At 43.4% G+C, this 15,649-nt stretch overlaps 1 protein-coding gene across 3 annotated transcripts in view; it reads right to left on the reverse strand.

Annotated features, from left to right (window-relative positions):
• Positions 1 to 15,649, reverse strand: part of serpinh2 (serine (or cysteine) peptidase inhibitor, clade H, member 2) — a 111,111-nt gene that overhangs the window by 15,100 nt on the left and 80,362 nt on the right. The window contains exons 2-4 of one of the 3 annotated variants that reach the window (XM_071477874.1): positions 5,719 to 5,760; positions 2,417 to 2,618; positions 1,208 to 1,851 (exon numbers count right to left, since the gene is read on the reverse strand). In XM_071477874.1, coding sequence (XP_071333975.1) covers positions 1,208 to 1,844 — 637 coding nt within the window. In that variant the 5' untranslated portion in view covers positions 1,845 to 1,851; positions 2,417 to 2,618; positions 5,719 to 5,760. Of the gene's footprint in view, positions 1 to 1,207; positions 1,852 to 2,416; positions 2,619 to 2,814; positions 3,025 to 5,718; positions 5,761 to 15,649 lie in introns of those variants that run through there. The other 2 variants (XM_071477876.1, XM_071477875.1) reach the window with 2 other exon arrangements.

Raw genomic sequence — 15,649 nt, forward strand, 5'->3', positions numbered from 1 at the left:
ACAAAAACACAGACAAATGCCAAAAAAAAGACCAAGTGCCGAACGGACGGATATAGTTAACACATTATCATCATCGTCAGCATCGTCCTTGGTGGTGGCTGCAAACAAAAATGTGATTCAGCGTCAGCAGGGACACAAATGTTGCTTGGACAAAGAGAGAGATGATAGATTACATTCCTGAAAAGTTATCATGGAAATTAAAATAAGCAATATGCTATTTCTGACTAATCAGGAACTAAAACCCAGTTGTACAAATACTGGCGCCATTTACCAGCCAAATAAAAGTAACATGAATCCAACTATAAGCTTTAACGGTGATTTTTAAAGGAGCACTATGATGAACGATGAACTTCAGATAAAGATTAGATGAATGCAACTGTTAAATCACAGATGGAGAGTCTAACCAACCGAATCTGTACCGAGACACTGACTAGTGTTCACCCCTGCAGCCCGTCACAAAGACCAGAGCTGAGCCAAGCTGCGCCGACGCAGACTTGGAGCGCTCCAAGCACAGATGTTAGGCACGACACCGAGGGAGAGAGTCTGGACACTTGTTACTCAATTATTTAAGATGACACATCACCCCCCAATGGAAGATGAATAAGCTCTCAGTGATAGACCCCAGAATCATCCTTTATCTGCTGCGTCCACCAGCTGGAGTCCACCACATGAACACACACACACACACACACTGCACACAGGTGGGCATACTGGCACGAACAAGGCAGTAGGCAAACTGGCTCATAGGCTCTCTGTGCAGTCTGAACACTGAAAATAGTACACGTGCACGCCATATTAATATTCTACGACTTCTCATCCAACGCAGCAAACAGCTCACGTACAGAGACGTCCCATACTTCCAAATGACTTCACAATTACAAAGCACACCAGTCTATTTGAGCACTTCTCAGTCCAGCCAAGCTGCTATGTTATGTGTCTACATCCAACCACTTATAACATTGAGTGCACACCATAATGAAATATTCAGCTGGCTACGCTTCATTTACTGTCACAGACGATTTTGACTGTTTTGGACACGCTGACAGCTGATGACATGTTTGCATAGTATTTTATGACTATCATTTCCCTTCGCCCAACTAATGTCATATTTTGTGACCACAAACCAACGTGAGCGTGATAGGCTGAATATAATTAAGCACACTTTGCAAACTAGTTGTGTATCTACTGTGCGCTATTTCCCCCTCACCTTTAAAACGCAGGGCATTGGCAAGGATCAAGGCTCCAGCCTTGGCCTGGATTTCTGCCTCCAAAGGAGCTCCTTCCAGTCCACCAAGCCCAGCTTTAGCCCAGCCATGGAGCTGCTTCAGGTCGGCCTTGGAGTCTCCTTTCCCCAGTGGCTGATGCTGCAGCCTGAACCTGGCCTGGCTGTCCTTCACAAAGGCCTGACTGACTGGAGGGGTCTGCTTGGAAAATACAGCTGAGGATGTGTGCAGGTGAAAGGTGGTCACGTTGGCTTCAGTGAAGCTCTTCAACGCCCCAGACAGAACCTCCCCAGTCTTAGCTCCGGCCTTTGCAGGGGAGGGAGTCTTAAGGAGGTCTTGGAGCTGGCTGGCAGTGGTGCCCGCAGAAGCGCCACCCAGCGCTCCGAGTGAAGAGGCCACAAGCAGAGGTGAAAACAGGGTGTTCACTGAGCCTGAGTCAGAGCGCAGGGCCTGGTACAGGCGCACACCCAGAGCCCACGTGGGGTCACCCAGAAGAGGAGGCGGGCGAGGTGGAGGACTCGGTGGGGCAGCAGAGCTCTTCTTGGAAGTACCGTTGGTGCTGCCCTGCACCAGGAGAACTGGCAAAGAAATGAGGAGATACACAGGAAGCCTGGGCAGCATGGCAGATCTGAAGGAGAACACAGGAAGGGCAGTCAGTGTGAGGGGTAGCATCCAGAAGACAAACTGCGAGAAATGTTCCTCTCATTTACAAAGCACAGATGATAACACTACTCATTACAGATACTTTGCCTGATTTTTAACCGTGTAACAGCTCCTCATGCTGTTACTGCACTGTTCATGTTTGAGATGGAGCAATATAAACACAGCAAACACAAGCCCCTTCTCCTACAGTGCCACAGCAGTAAACTTGATGTGTAAATTCCTCCCCACTTGGCAACACGGTTATTATCTCACCCGCTGCGCAAAAAGCAGAGTGTGACAATTAACTTTGATGAAGTTTCAAAGGAGGATTTCTGGTCTAGCACTGAACAAGTGAATGAAGAGGAGAAAATAAAATACGCATTTCCCTCCTTTGCCTTCCAAAAAAAAAAAACAAAAAAAAACCCGACTCATTGATTTCAGCGAGCCGGTGACAGGAGTGACTGGAAACATCTGTTGTCTAGCTCAGCCGACGCTGTTTTGATTTCCTCTGCGAAAAGGAAAGAAGGAGAGACGTGTTTGTTCAAATTTACCGTTAATGAATTCAAGCTTGTCCCCCCTGCTCCGCGGCTGTCCTCTCAGCTCCGTGCTCCAGAGGAAGTGGGGCCGGGACTGGGCTCAGACGTGGCACCGCGCAGAGGAAGTTCCCCCGTCTCCCTGCAGCTTCGCCGCCGGACCGTGGGCTGCTCTTCTCGAAGCTTCCAGGCTTCACAGGGAGGCAGCGACAGACACAGGCTACACGAGAAGAAGGGACAAAAGACACCAACATGTCCTACAAACATACTGATATGTAGTTAAAACTGTTTTAAACAGTAAAAGCAGTGCTCCGTTTTCAAACGTAGTCCTGTTTTGCTGCAGATTTCCCAGCTACATGTGCAGCTAGATGTATAAAAATGTATTTATGTATGTGCAGGCCATTAAAGTAGCCTACCAGTGGGAAAACTGCAGGGTGAGGTCACCTCTAAGTCAGCTGTGGTATCTGAATCCAACTGGTTTACGCAGACATAATATTTTTATGCTTTACAAAACCATAATTAAATATCACAAAGTCCCTGTGGGGCTGTGTTATAGCTGTTCCAGGGATTATGTGCATGTAATACTGGCCCTGGTATAGGTTTTTAAAACGAACAAAAATCCTCCCGTTGCAGTAAATGAGGCGTTTCTCCATACATTCAAAAGGAAGCTTTGTGGCTTCGCCTGGATAATAAACCCTCTTGTTCTTGGCTCAGTGGGGGTTGTAGTTCCCTAAGCCATTCAAGCGGGGTCGCTAATGGTCTTCTCATGCCTCAGCTTAGTGACCCTGTGAGAGACGGCAGCTTGAGAGCCAGGGCCTCCCAAACTTGACACCCAGGCCTCCCGGTGGGAAGGATGTGGAGCCCAGAGCCAGCGGGCTGGTTGGTCTAGTCAGGGAGCATCCATCCATCTGAGGAGTTTTTCTTCCTCATTATGATTTGGCCTTAAATCTGTTTGCATTTTGTGAACATTAATTAGGGCAGGGACAGTAACATTTATATTCAAAATGGTCCCTCTTTTAGATTCTTCGTATTTTAAGTTCTATTTAATGAACTTAAATTTGCAGGGGGACCCCCACACACTCGCCCACACATTCCCAGTCCACCGTAACACCCACCCCACCTCACTTTGCAGCAGTTATGATAATGTAGTCCACTGTCAAGAAAAAGTAGGGCAGACTCTGCAAGCCTGTATTACGTCTGACCCTTCCAAATGTCCTATTTCTGAATTCTCCTCATTTTCCTGTTTTTCGCCTCCCTAAATTGTACCTGCCCTCTCCCTAAAGCAGAACAAGGAGTTGAGAGCAGATAACTTGTAACACGCGGCTTCGGGACAGGGATTATTGCCCAAATTGAAAGATGGAGAATGGTCATATAGGGTCCTAATCAATAAATGTAGAGATAGACTAAGGAGGCTAGAGAAGGATCAGAGAGGGATATGGAGGAAGATAACTGCTCGAGACCACCGGTGCTCAGCAATCAGGCCGAACATGACAGCTTGTAGACCCAACCAATCATTTACCCCAGCCAAATCAATAGAGCTCTCTCCGAAAGATAGCCATCAGCAGCACTATCTGGAACACATTCACAGCAGAAAGCACAAACACACACTGAGCACTCTGCTCGCTGCCACTCTCGCTCTCTGTCTCTTTTGCAAATGCGCACATCGATATACACACATTTATTTTGCAGATACTTAGTTATCAGAGTTCCTAGGAAATCAGACACACATTATCTAATTACTACACTGAAATGAGGAATATAAAAACAGTGCATGTCAGACTACACCTACCACAGCGAGCATGAATTAACATCACAGGGACGCTTAAAAAAAAAAACGACACACTCTCGCACACTTTCATTAATGGCATTGAAGCCACATTGACAGGCTGAGGATACACGTTAGTGGTGATGAGTCAATGTGTGCAACCTCAGAGGTCATAACCCTCAGCACCCCTCCTGGGACCCCCTCTCAGCTCCACATCACAGTCAGTCTCGTCAGTAATGAGCAGTGACACACATTACAGTGCAGGTGATTCATAACAAGCTGGGCTTGCGCCGCAGTTAAACGAGCCCCGTGGGAACTGGTTGCGAAGCTGAGAAGCTCCTCAGTCAGTGGACAGGGCATCTAGGGATTTATAAAAAAGGATGCACTTTAACCACAATGCACCTCCACATCTTTCCTTTTACCCCACCCCCGAGGGGCTCACCTGCCCGCTGCCTTACTTGCCCTCACCTCTCTGCACCTTGTCCAAGTCTTGAGCCCCAATTCAGTTTCCCAGCCCCAGATGTCATTGTCCTAGGCTGTAAATGTTGTATTTCACCTCACATGCGATCCATTTATGCCGCCATCAGCCATTGTTGTCGGCTGTTATCGAGGTAAAACGCCCCTGGCTCAAGCGCCTCAGCAAAAGAATCAACACCTTACAACAAAAGCCGTTACGGTCAATGCCACCTAGCCTACATCCACTCACCCCGTGCCCTACCCCTGCTCCCATTTTCTCGGTGTCTCTTCTACTCACGTTCACTGCTTCACACATATTACAGTGTTTATCTTATTCTACCCTTTGCTCTTCTCAGAATGAGATATTTCACTTCATACTACATTAGTCCAGTTTCCTCAGACTCCCTTTCACTCCATGACTTCATTTTCTTTTCCTTTCTTTTTTCATCCATCCCTAAATGTTACTGTGCCTAAGGTTTTAGTAGTTCTCTGTATACTCCTCCTGCCTCTGGGGGCTCCACGCACAACCATATATCTAATTCCTCCTCCTTTCTTTCCTGGAAGAGAAGTGACACAGGACATAAAGCAGACAGAGCCCCTTCACCATAAAACATACCTTAACCAAAACATTACACTTTTCTCATTAATACCTGAAAATGTTCTCCCACCTCCACCTTCTCTACAACGTCTCCCACCTCCTCTTACTCAATGTCAACCCATTTCCTCTCCACTTCTCACCTCCTCTCATTCCTTCACCCCTACTCCTACTCGTTTCCCATCTCTCCTCTGATTTTTCTCCCTCTCCAACGCTGTTTAAATCTCTCCTCATCCCTCTGCATCTCACAGATTTTGGAGCGCGTACAGAACAAACAGCGTGTAACTTGTGAGCTCCTGTTCTCGTCAGTTCTGGTCTGCCTGTCTGTCATCAGCTCTGGCCTGTTTCAACCAATAGAGAGCTGGTGTAGACCCCCTTTTGGACGGGTCCACAGGGTCCTGTTGGTTTCTATCAAGTTCCATTGTGGTCCTTTCAAATTAAAGCTCTTTCTTAATGTCTGGCAAAGCTGCTAAACTGCAACCATGATTTTCACTGGAGCATTACCTTAACCCCAACTTCATCCAGGCTGGAGATCTTGTGCCAAACCTTGACCATAAATACAAAGGAAAGACATGTCAGTCTAATAGTATTATGACCTTTGCTTTTTTACTTTTTTAAAAAAAATACAATTTTATTCCCAAGGCATGAAAATCAGGAAAGGAAAAGAAAGAGGCAAACAAATGAAGACAAAAGTAAAATGACAATAAAGCAATCAGTTCTGATCAGTGCAAACAGAGGACAACAACTATGATGTTTAGGTTTGCTTCAATGATCTAAAAATACATATTTTGGATGGGATTTTGGGGGTGGGAGATGAGTGTGTCCCCCGACTGGGATGTTTTTTTCCCCACTTTGAATCTAGGGCAAAACTTTATAAGCCAACAGGAGGTATGGGTGGACAGATGGAAAAGAAGGGAATGTGTGTATTTAACCGGTGGAGGGAAGAGAGAGGGGGCAGTGGCAGTCAGGGTCGGGGTGAACATGTTGAACAGTGCCAAAATCACAGACACATCTGCTGTTCATCTCGAATGTTTCCAATAAGCTTTAAATGTTTCCTGCAGCCCTGTGAAAGTGCACAGAGCTGCCAAGACAGAGGGGAGGGGGGGGGGGGGGGGGGCTGTTTGATTTTCTTTGTGTCTGTGGTGAAGAAATAGGTGGTCTCACCTTTTTTTTTTCTTTTTTCATTAGACGTTTCAATAAATTACCCAAACTTCAGGGAAATGCACAGAAGTACAAAAGCAAAGACACACTTATCCATGGGCACACATCTACACAGCAAGAAAGGCAAATAAGTGGCTTTTAATGTGCTCAGTGAGTCAGACAGAAAAACAAATGCCAGGCACCCACAAGAGCACACAGCTGCTTCAAGCAAGTGTTGACAACTATCTTTATAGGAATTAAATATTGCTCTTAACCCCACCCCCAGTAACCGACACACACCTGCGAATCAGATCACTCAGGCTCAGACTCCACGACGTTAAATCAACATGTCCGCTCTTTGACGCATCACGCTGACTAACACGCAACCACATCCACACAGACACACAAAGGACTGTCAGAAATATGGATACACACTTTCAAAAGACAGATATGTTGACACCCATACCCACCCACCTCACACACACACACACACACACACACGGCTTATATCCTCTGGCTGTGAATTTGCCAGCAGCCAGCTGGTACTGTCATGTCTGATAGGCTGGAACAGAGACAGAGACAGAGACGAGGCCGAGAGAGGGAAGAAGGAAGGAGGGAGGCAAGCTGGGAAAGCAGAATGCATTAGTAAGACCCCTGTCTGTCTGTCTGGATGAGTGTGTTAGAGATTGGGAAAACTGTATCAAACCCTGGCAACTCATTAGACTATCTCATTTGGGTCCATAGGGAGTTTTCCGCCATCCTTCATTTCACATCCTCTAAACTACAGGACGTTTTCATTCCTCTGCAGCTCTCCTCTTTTCTTGTGTAACCACCCATTTGTGTTTTTGATCTTGATTTTAAAGAACGATGTAATATTTCAGTCAACTCCACGTGATCATGACAGTGATGAATGGTACTTTTGACACTTTGCATAAGCAAGACATAATATTTTTGGTACCAGTTCAACAACTAACTGTTAAATAATCTTGTTTTTAATAAAAGGAAAATAAGTAAGATTTTTTTGCTGCCCTTCAAGCCAAAACAACCATAATTAAAATGTTGTTGATCAAGAGAAGTCACTCAGAAATTATTCTGCAATGTGATTTCTGGCTTTCAAAAATAAGCTCAGACTTCAAGTAGACAGAAAAGCTTCGCACAAAGCAGCATTATTATGCCAGTATTTTGCAAAGTCTAATTTTGCCTCCAGACCAGACAGTTTTTACTTGTTAATGTGAAAATTGTCCCTTCTGTCTTCATTTTATTTTTAACAGTGACAGTGGGGAGTGACAGGAGAGAGAGGATGATGTGCAGCAAAGAGCCGGATTCGAACGTGGGCCGCTGTGCTGAGAACTCAGCCTTGACAAATGGTTCACACTTAACCCGCTGAGCTACCAGTGCGCCCCATGCAAACGTGTTGTTTGTGAGAATTAATGGCCACATCGATAAAAGCCGATAAAGGTCATGGATTTCTTAATGCAAAACCAACTGCCCACCAAAGACAATCAGTTCCTGAAATTCAGCATCTAGTGGAATTGCCCTGTTTCAAACTTCTATGTGTTTTGTTTTTCTGTAAATTTCATGAAGACCTTGGACATGCAGAGTGTCTATGGGACAAATTTCACGGTTGTGGTGTCTTTAGAGATATATACAAGGTAACACTGCTATAAGTACCTAGCAAGGTATTGTCTTAGTTTGGTTCTCTATACAAAGTCAAAAAGAAACATCTTTGATTCATGGAGACAGATGTCATGGGAAATTATGTTGCTGCTTATAAAGAAAGAAAAAAATTAAAAAACTCCTATGTAGTTCTACTAAAAACAGAAACTGTACAGTAAACAACTAAAATGCAACTGCTTCTCTTGAATAAAATTGGACTCAATTTTTTCCATTCAATTTTGTTTCCACTATTTTTCCAGAAATAAAAGCTGTAGGTGTTTGTATGAGAAATAACGCTAGCAGTCTACAACCATGCTCGCAGCTCTTTGAGGATGTCCTGGGGCACAGCAGTGCTTCGAGCGAACATCAGCACGCTAACATGCTCACAATGACGATGTTAATATGATGATGCTTGGCAGATATACCATGTTCATCATCTTAATTTAGTATATTACCATGCTAACATTTGCTAATTAGCACAACAGTTTTGCAGGTATTTGGTCAAAAACTATTCTCACTCTGTCAAAAACAGGTCAAGTGCCACTGAGCAAAATACTCATCCCTCAAATGTCCCAGTGGAGATGATCAGTGGTGAACATGATCAAGCCACAGAGGCAGACAATGCTGAATGCATGATTGGCATTATCTCTGGGTCCTTTTGAATGATAAAAACTGTAAGTATTTCATTGAAAAAGTATCATAATTTTCTATTATGTTATGAAAGGGATTTTCTTGGTTATCCTTTACGCATTAAGCATTTACTCCATAAAATCATAATTAATAGGTCAATATTCCTGGCCTTTTGAAAAAAAAAAATCTTAAATGAACTAGCTTGTAAGTAGGAGATAACATAAGAAAGATAGTTATTAGCCTTAAAGTTAGGACTATTTTTTGGTCAAAGTCAATGATGAATTTTCAAGGTCAATTTCAGGTCTTATTAGGGGCAAAACTTTATTTTCATTATCTCTGTACATATATAAAAAATATATTTACCTCACTCTTAATGCTAGATGTTACCCAGATATGTTAATCAGGTTCGTCATAACTGGGAAAAGAGCTTATCTGGGTCATTAGAAGCAGGTTGTGATGTTTACGGGCGTCAAACAAAGAACACAAGTCTGTCAAGATGAGTAATGTATCCTGAATCATAAATAGCTGGGTTGCATATGAATGTCCTCAGCAAAGTTTTAAATTTGTATTCAAACTTACAGCTGCCCTTTAATTATAATAAAACCTTATTGCAAAACTTTTCATGGTTGTTGCTTAAATTAAATCATGGGACTTTTACACGTCTCCCTTATACCAACAGAATATTCTTACTTTCAAAGGTTATTGTTATTGTAATGGAATTTCTTACACAAGGAACAGTCATATAGCACATATTCGCTTTAGCATAGCAGCAGAATGCAGTGACATTTGAACAGGATATCGTGAAGTCCTCACAATCACAGCCAGGTAACGGCCTCAGAGATTAACATCCGTAAAGAGTATAGTAGAGCTACCATCACCTGTTCCCATGTTTTATTCACAACCTCTCCCCATGCATTACCATACATATTTATAGAGATAACTGCATTTACATGTACATGGACACCCTTCAGCATGTGCACACACACATGCACACACATGCACACAGAAGTTCAGCCTATCCCTGAGGGCTGAAGCTGTCATTTTAGTCCTTCATAGAAGTTACTGTATGTGTGAGCCCCATGGAGAGCTCACAAAGATCAGTTGTGTGTGGGTGTGTGTGCGTGTGCGCATGTGTGTGTGTGCTCTTCAGATTGACTGATAGATTATGGCTGCGGGGCAGGTGGGCATTGAGTCATCTGCGGGTGTTGGGAGGTGGATGGATGGAGGGGAAATAGGTGGAAAATTTGGGGGCAGGGAGGGGTGGATGACAAGAAGTTAGGTAGAGGTAGACTGGCGGTCAGGCTGCCACTCAGCCTCATGGGAAACGGGGTCCACTGCCGCTTAAGGGCATACCGATGGAGAAAGGAAACCAAACTAATGTGGGAAAAGGAAGCAAAGCAGAAAGGGGAAAGGGTAAAAGGTCAAAATATGGGGCATGGGGGGGGGATTGGAGTGACTGAGAGATTCAAATGAATAGTGTCACTGCTTTATTAATCACTCTGCCTCAGAAAGGTGGAGGGTGCGTTAGACACGGGGGAAATCACAGGAGCACGCATAAAGATACCTCTAAAAATAGGGGAATTCTGGTAAGCAACGTGCAGAAGTGAGAAGGAGCAGATGACTAATGCCACAGGAATGAAAGACAAGGTGAGTGGCATGCACAGGCAGAGTATATACCAAAAAAAGCATATAAAAAGAGCAAAAAAGAATGAATGGTGTAATATATCACCATGGCCCTGCTACCAAATCAACAGGTGATGTGAATGCGGTGCCGTCATGCTGGGTTTGGGGCGACAGGGTTGAGATGGGAGAGGGGGGTGTAACTGCAACCTTGTAAAAGAGGGGGAAAAAAATCTGCTCCCTCCATTCTCATTATCCCATCATCTCTCCCTCTCTCTCCAGTTCGTATCAAAGCTTCTCTGTCTCTCTCTCCCTTCCACCCGCGCCCCCACCTCCTCTAAGCCTCTCTGCTATTCGCCGTGGTGAGGCTTAAGATGGAGGGATTTTGCCCTCTTCTCCCTCCGTGTCAGTTCATTTCCAGTACAGAGTGCTATACCCATAGCCGGCATCTATCAGCAAGGAGATATAAGCTGCTATGAATGTCAAGGGTCAACTTGTGATATTATTCTGCTGTTAATGGCCCACCATGTTATAGGGCCTCTAATACCCCTGGAAATGACTGCTCAGACAGCTGCATAGTGTGTGTGTGTGTGTGTGCCACATCATGAGGCTGTCAGACCACCTTGCACAGTGTCACATGACTAATGCTCTTTCAAATCGTAAGCAGGACTCAAACTCAAAGAAATACCCTTTGTGGTCTCATCCACATCCAGACACACACACACACACACACACACACACACACACACGGTCTCGTACGCACAAACACTTTTGACCATTCATTTGCACTTCAGCCAGCCTGTGTACAGTTATGACCTTTAGTTTGTAGTTCCATGTTGGCTCTTGCACTACAAACGCAGCAATTTTTAAAAACAATAAATGGCATTTAATGGCATTTAGTCAAAGTGTGCACATGTGTTTGGGGAAAATGAGGGCATGTATTAATTCAGTTTGCATTCATCAAAATTACATTAGTTTCAGCCTTCGCCAATGTGAAGTCAGAAGATGTACACTGAGAGGCTTGTAAATATAACTTCACTCTAATTCCAAAGTGGCCACAGGTGCAGCCCTCATGCATTTATTAAAAGCACATCTGAATTTTTAAGCTGTTGAATTGCATTGTGTTGTGATGCCAATCTGCAGATTCACTTCATTTGTCTCCCCTCCTGCTGCAGTGAGCAATAAAAGACTCTAAAATGCATTCAGGTTTTTTAAAAGGGGGCACTTTCCACAACATCCAAACTTTTGAAGCTTCCCACTGGGGCAAGTTCCAGAGTAAACCTTATATGCATTACACTGTAGGTCTAACCTATGTGTTCTTTTCTTCTTCGGACCGATGAGACAAATATTGCGGGATTACTGGAGCCATCTGGAACATTTAACCATCAATAATTCAGTCTCACATCAATTTTGAGACCTAAAAACAAGTACAATAGACAAAAAAGCCTCTCTGCTGCATAATACATCATCATTGCTACAAAAAAGGAGGGAGAAATGTGGACATGTGCTAAAAATACTAAAAATTGCATAAGATGGAGGGTATCATCTCTACCATTGTCTCAGCTGATTACAGCATTTACACCAAGGTTCTGTACTCATAATTTGATCACCATATATTAATGATTAAGAATTCTAGACATAGTTTTTAAATCTCATTTAGGGGAGAGAACTTATATTTTATAGTTTCTGGAGGACATTGTTCAACCAAGCTATAACAGATGTCCTGTGGACCATCTGATTGGGTCTGATTCATTTCTTCTGCCTGAAGTGGCCCTACATTGTTCTCCATCCAGTACTAATTTCAAAAGTTCTGTTTTTCATTTCCTAATAAAAGCACTGGAGAGAACACTGGTGGGGGAAAAAATCTGACCCCTTTAAGAAAAAGTTATATGACAATGCAGAAAAGCACTCCTCCACAAGTTCAAGTCTTGCATTTAATACTTAACTTAAATAAAAGGATAGATGGATTTGCAAGATTTGCAGTTTAATTCAGTATAAGGAGTGCTTATTCTGAAGAACGGCCCTTTTCAGGCTATTAAATTATCAATTAATTAAAGTATAAGCAGAATTTTAATGTTAGACGATCAAGGTGGAATTAAATGTGACTACTTTACACTCAGTTGCCTGTTTAGTTGATACACCTTGCTAAAATGCTGTCAAATACAAGAGTCCTGCCATAAATCCTACCTACATGAATGTTATAATGTGCATTACACAGAGGTGTAAAGGGGAGGGTGGAAAAAATAACAGAAACAAATGTTAGTATAACAAAAGCACCACAAACTGCAGCCTCCAAAATGACGAGACAGATGAATCAACACCTCTTTAACACACTTTTAACACAAACTGAATGTTAGAGGGGAGGATTTACTTCAGGCCTCTTGTATTAGACTGCTTTAGTTTTAGCTAGGTGCACCCAATAAACTGGCAACTGACTCTATACACTGCAGGATAGTTCACCATCTAACATTCATTTTATGTTTTGTATGAAAACATCTTGTAACTAACGCCATCAGAAAATGGGGTGGATTAAAATTTATGTTATTTCCCAGTGAAATGTAGAAGGGTAGAAGTAAGTAGGCTGCACAATCTGGAAACACTCAAATAAAGTAGGCTACTTACTTTTCAACTCTGTAGAGGATGTGTTGCCAAAAGAAGAAAAGAGAAAAAAAAACAAGGTCCGCTTACTAGACTTTGGACGTGTCAGTTGCAAATAATGGTTTTCATTAAGCAAATGGAGCTGACTCAAGATTCAAGACAACCTTCAAGGACAAATATTTCTTGATGTCAGTCTTAAAACAACACGTCCATGTAGTATGTTCTAATCTGTTCTGATCATGCTTCTAATGTAAGACCTGGGGGGCAAAATCCATGGTTGTTCCATGCAAAAATGTATCTGAGGCTAAGAAGACTACGTCAGACTGCTTCATTCTCTTTATTAGCTTCACCAAACCTTTGCAATGCATTTCTGCAAAGAATGAGGACTGTGGATTTCATCCCTCATCTCTTGCATTGGAAGCACATTATCAAGGGATTTTTAGGGTGGCCCGGTCGTCGAGTGGTTAGGGCGCGTACCATGTTGAGCGCAAGATGCTCTTAGCAGGCAGTCACTGGTTCGACTCCCGACCGGGCGGACACTTTCCTGCATGTCATTCCCCTCTCTCTAACCCCTTTCCTGTCAGTCTCCACTAAGCTATAATAAAGGAATAAAAAGCTCAAAAAAAATAAATAAATAAAAAAACAATGGATTTTTAAGGGCCAGTATGGACGGGAGAACTGATCAAAGCAAGATCCTGTCCTTTCATGCAGTCACATGATAAAAAGTGATTGTATATAGAGGGGGCTGATGGTAAACCCTTATCTTGGTTCAAGGATTGTTTCAGCCACCTTGATCTTTCTACAGCAGTCCACCCTCCTGGTCAATGACCTTGACCGTCTCCCAGTCAATTCTGTGTCCAGTTTTCGACTAGTGTTCAGCAGACAGCTGATGTTATCTGTTTCTGGTGTTTATTAGGTGCAGGGTCCTCGCTGTCTCCCCAGTGTAGTGCTTCTTATGACTTTTGTTATCCACAACTCCTTTTGGACTTTGCAGGCAGCTCTTACTTTTGTTAGATGCTCTGAAAGCGGATGAACAGGGCTCTCCTGCAGATGTAAAAAACAGATGAAGGGGCTATTTGTAAGTTTTCTCTGCTGCCAAACGTTTCTGGATGGGAGCTGTTGGTGGTGACTGTCTCTTGACAAGAGCTTTGGCCATTGTTATCTTTAGAATACAATACCTCCGGAGGAGTGCCACGTCTTCAGGTCAGACTGGAAACTGCAGTGACGAGGCAGATCAGGGCTAGCTGGTTAGCATGCTAACTTCAGTAGAAGAAAAGAGGTGATAAAGAGACAAGAGTTAGTGTTGGTTTTGCTTCTACACTGGTAAGTAAACAGCTGTTAATTCTAACGTTAGCTACGTCGCAATAGCACAGCTTACAAATAGCTCCTTTAAAAGGAAATCAAAGCTACCAGGCTGCTTACCAATATTCAAATATCTTGGATTATAGCTGACTTTCCATCACACTAAATAAAAAAGATTTTTAATTATGGTTCATGTTAAAGTAAACTGCATGATAATCTAAGGTGTGTTGGGCCATCTGAGATTTTATTTCTATACAGTGGATCACTTTAAACCTGGTTCTGAGAGGCATGAATGCAGAACCTGAGACCACCTTGCAGGACATCGCAGGACGCCCTCTGATCAAAAGCCAACCTTTTCAGAAAATGATGGCAATTCTAGTTTTTCTAGGCCCACAATAACCCTCATCCTGTTGAACTACCTGGCTTGATGGTTGTCACGGTAACCACTCCATTATAAGCCTAATTGCTTGCACAGAACAATGCATGTCATAAATCTGACACATTTCTGTATGGCTTGTTGGAAAGTCATTGTTACCATAATTGCTGTTACATGTGTGTATCACAGCATGAGCGCATACCTGGGCACCTGTCTTTTTTTTTTTTTTTTTTTTCCTATAGTCTGGATCTGACAACACCAACAAAGAGGGCAGAATAAATGCCATAGTGAAATTGTTCAATGCAGCTCTTTATTCCAGATTCCTGCTGTTTGCTGTTTTCTCTTTGAAGGCAATTTAAATTTTTTCCTTAACAATTTCTTATTCATACAGAGGGAGGCTGACACAGAGGCACAAGAGAAACGTTCTGCACCGTCAGGACTCTTATGAGCTACCATGATACAGAGCAGTGAAATTCAAAAGGAGCAGCTCCTTGGGATCACATCCCTACCTTGCAGGAGTGATGCGAGCAGCACAGAGACATGGTAATAAACCAGGAGGCTGTAGTCTTAGCTATGCTGCGGCCTTTTGCATAATGAACAGTATAATTATTTTCTGTTCCTGTACTGTATTGTGTTGGGTGTTAATCCTAACAGATGAGAGCTCAGGTGGACAGAAGGCAGTAAAGAGCGGAGAGGCTGCTGCAGGGTTTAGTGTGCTGTGGCCTCAGCTGTAATGAAGCAGGTGGACGCAGTGGAGGTAGAGGAGGGAGGTGTAATCTGGAAGGCTGTCTGCTTTATTACCCCACTGTCTTGTCATGAGGGCACCACACACGCAGACACACACACACACACACACAAGAGAGAGAGAGAGGAAAAAGAGCAGAGCGATAGAGAGGAGAAAGAAAAAGCGAGAGAACAAATCTGAATGTGTGAAGCAGAGAACCAGAGGGCGAGGGAGCGAGGAAGGGGAAGCAATCAGCCGCCTGGTCCTAATCATGTTCCTCTCTCTTTCCCTTTCACTGAAGCCCTGCTCCCAGCTCCACATTTGGACGCATTAAGTTGCCTAAATTATTTCATAAGCATCTCGGCCTTCACCACCAGCGAAGGGAGAAT

This window comes from Trachinotus anak, unplaced genomic scaffold (genome assembly GCF_046630095.1).
Source record: "Trachinotus anak isolate AG129_WGS33_773 ecotype Australia unplaced genomic scaffold, CSIRO_AGI_Tana_v1 ptg000005l, whole genome shotgun sequence".
In the NCBI taxonomy this organism is placed as follows: domain Eukaryota; kingdom Metazoa; phylum Chordata; class Actinopteri; order Carangiformes; family Carangidae; genus Trachinotus; species Trachinotus anak.